The sequence below is a fragment of the Sinocyclocheilus anshuiensis genome, unplaced genomic scaffold (assembly GCF_001515605.1).
Source record: "Sinocyclocheilus anshuiensis isolate Anshui unplaced genomic scaffold, SAMN03320099.WGS_v1.1 scaffold457, whole genome shotgun sequence".
NCBI classification, from domain to species: domain Eukaryota; kingdom Metazoa; phylum Chordata; class Actinopteri; order Cypriniformes; family Cyprinidae; genus Sinocyclocheilus; species Sinocyclocheilus anshuiensis.
In genome coordinates this window covers 4,365,737-4,368,260 of record NW_015537939.1, presented here as the reverse complement: position 1 = coordinate 4,368,260, position 2,524 = coordinate 4,365,737, and the positions used below count along the sequence as shown (strand labels likewise).

At 35.2% G+C, this 2,524-nt stretch overlaps 1 protein-coding gene across 5 annotated transcripts in view; it reads left to right on the top strand.

Moving 5' to 3' along the window:
• LOC107662451 (WD repeat-containing protein 41-like) overlaps window positions 1-2,524 on the top strand; it is a 10,038-nt gene that overhangs the window by 4,070 nt on the left and 3,444 nt on the right. For 4 of the 5 annotated variants that reach the window (XM_016452491.1, XM_016452482.1, XM_016452516.1 and 1 more), the window contains 5 exons: window positions 625-687; window positions 902-1,003; window positions 1,089-1,264; window positions 2,038-2,159; window positions 2,244-2,329. In XM_016452491.1, the coding sequence (XP_016307977.1) occupies window positions 625-687; window positions 902-1,003; window positions 1,089-1,264; window positions 2,038-2,159; window positions 2,244-2,329 (549 nt within the window). The remainder of the gene's footprint in view (window positions 1-624; window positions 688-901; window positions 1,004-1,088; window positions 1,265-2,037; window positions 2,160-2,243; window positions 2,330-2,524) is intronic. The other variant, XM_016452500.1, reaches the window with a different exon arrangement.

Sequence of the window (2,524 nt, the reverse complement as noted above, 5' to 3'; positions counted from 1 at the left end):
CAAAGTGGTTGCCGAGCAACACACAGATGTAAACAAAAGGTGTATGTTTGTAGAGTAATTTACAACAGCTTTGAAAGCGGCTCAACCAATCAGAATCAAGGATCGGAACTATCCGTTTTATAAATGACTTTTTTCTCTTCTGCTCATCAAGGCTGCATTTATTTGATCAGAAATACAGTAAAAATTGTAATATTGTGAAATATTTTTACAATTTAAAATAACTGTTTTCTATTTGAATATATTTTAAAATATAATATATTCCTGTGATCAAAGATACATTTTTAGCATCATTACTCCAGTGTCACATAATCCTTCAAAAAACATTCTAATATGCTGATTGGCTGCACAAGAAACGTTTATTATTATTATTATGCTAAAAACAGCTGCGCTGCTTAATATTTTTGTGGAAACTGTGGTACAATTTTTTTAGGGTTATGCGATGAATGGAAAGCATTTATGTGAAATAGAAATCTTTTGTAACATTATGCATGTTTAATGCATCCTTGCCGAATAAATGTACTAATTTCTTTGAGAAAAAAAAAACAAAACAGCTTACTGACCCCAAACTTTTGAACAGTAGTGTATTTAAATATATTTTAATAAATCATCTGCGTTATTCTGAAGGCATCTCAGCCATGGTGGAGTTACCAAAGAACTTCATTGCAGCTGCCATGGATAAAGAGATCGGTAACTGAAAAATACTTTTTCCATAAAATGTATGTTAAAAAAAATAATAATGGTATTTTCAACAAATATGAAAAGTTTACACTTGCTGCTCTAGCAAAAGCTGACATGGTCCTCATAAAATTTTTTAGTAATGATTTTCATGTTATTAAAGCTATTTTTTGACAAGTTTGCTTGTAGGTAAATGAATGATTTGAAATGGTTTCTGATGTTCCAGTGATATTTAAGTTGAGCCTGTCTGGATCAGATATTGCGGTTATGGCCATGCGTCATCTAGCTGACCATCAGGACACCATCCATTCTCTCATCAGCATCAACGGTGAGACACTTGACGGCAGTCGGTCCTCACGTTCACACTGAGATCATTGTGTTTTGTGTTGAGTGTTGGTTATTGTTGATCTCAGACGGCTTGTTTGCGAGCGGCTCTCATATCGGTGAGCTCATCATCTGGGATTCAGTGGATTGGACGATCCAGGCGTATGAGCACATTCTGTGGGAGGAGCCGGCGGGAAACAGCCAATCAGAGGTCAAACTGAAACAGATCGAGAGATCCATTCAACACATGAGCTCAGATGGAGAGGTAAGAAACTGACCTTCCATTGTAAATGATCAATTATATATAAATGATACAACAATGGTCAAAAGTTTGGAATAATTATGCGTTTTTATGTTTTTGAAAAAAGTCTATTGTGCTCACCAAGGCCACATTTTTATTTAATCAAAAAGTCAGTAAAAATGTGAAATAAATAATATTTCAATTTATTTTAAATGTAATTTATTCCTGTGATGCAAAGCTGAATTTTCAGCGTCATTACTCCAGTCTTCAGTGTCACATGATCCTCAGAAATCATTCTAATATGCTAAATATTTTTATTATTATAAATGTAAATATATTTTTTTGCTGCTTGGTATTTTTGTAGAAACTGTAACACTACCATTCAAAAGTCTGGGGTAAGTAAATAAATAAATACATAATAATAATATATTTATATAACAAGGATGCATTAATTGATCAAAAGTGATGGTAAAGCCATTTATAATATTACAAAACATGTTTATTTTGAAGAAATGCTGTTCTTTTGAATCTTCTATTCATTAATTAATCCTCAAAAATTCAGCTTTTGCATCACCGGAATAAACGACATTTTAAAATATATTCAAGTACAAAACAGTTATTTAAAATGTTAATAATATTTCACAATATTACTGTTAAGCAGCCTTGGTGAGTAGAAGAGACTTCTTTCAAAAACGTGAAAAAACTGTAATTATTCCAAACTTTTGACTGCTAGTGTAAATAATATATGATAATCATATCTTGCATGTTTTCCTTACACAGTTATATCTCTGTCTCAGTATATAGTGGCGGCTGTAGGCAGTGGTCTGTATGTTTTTAATGTGCTAATGAAGAGTGTGATGGCGTACAGGAAGATCGCCCATGATTCCAGTGTCTTACACACCATGCTGCAGGAGGACGGGTATGATACGCATCAGAAAAACTCCTCCAAAGCATCCCTGTGAAGCATCTGAGTAAAGCGAAGTGTTCTCTGTTTGTGTTGTAGGCGCTTGATGTCGTGCTCTGAGGACGGTAGTGTGAGGATGTGGGAGTTACAGGACCTCCCCCTGCCCGCTGAAGCCGCCTCCTCAGGTGAGCAGGACAAACACCTCGTTCTTTCCATCCATCCCTTTTATCTCGGAAATACCTTCTTCTCAGCCCTTTCCTCTTTCCATCACAACCCACATCCTTCCTTCCCTCATTCTTGTCCTCTTTCTGAAATTGATCCAGATGTTGCCACATCATCATTTATTTTGCCATCCTGTGTAGAGGATGTGTGTGTGTGTG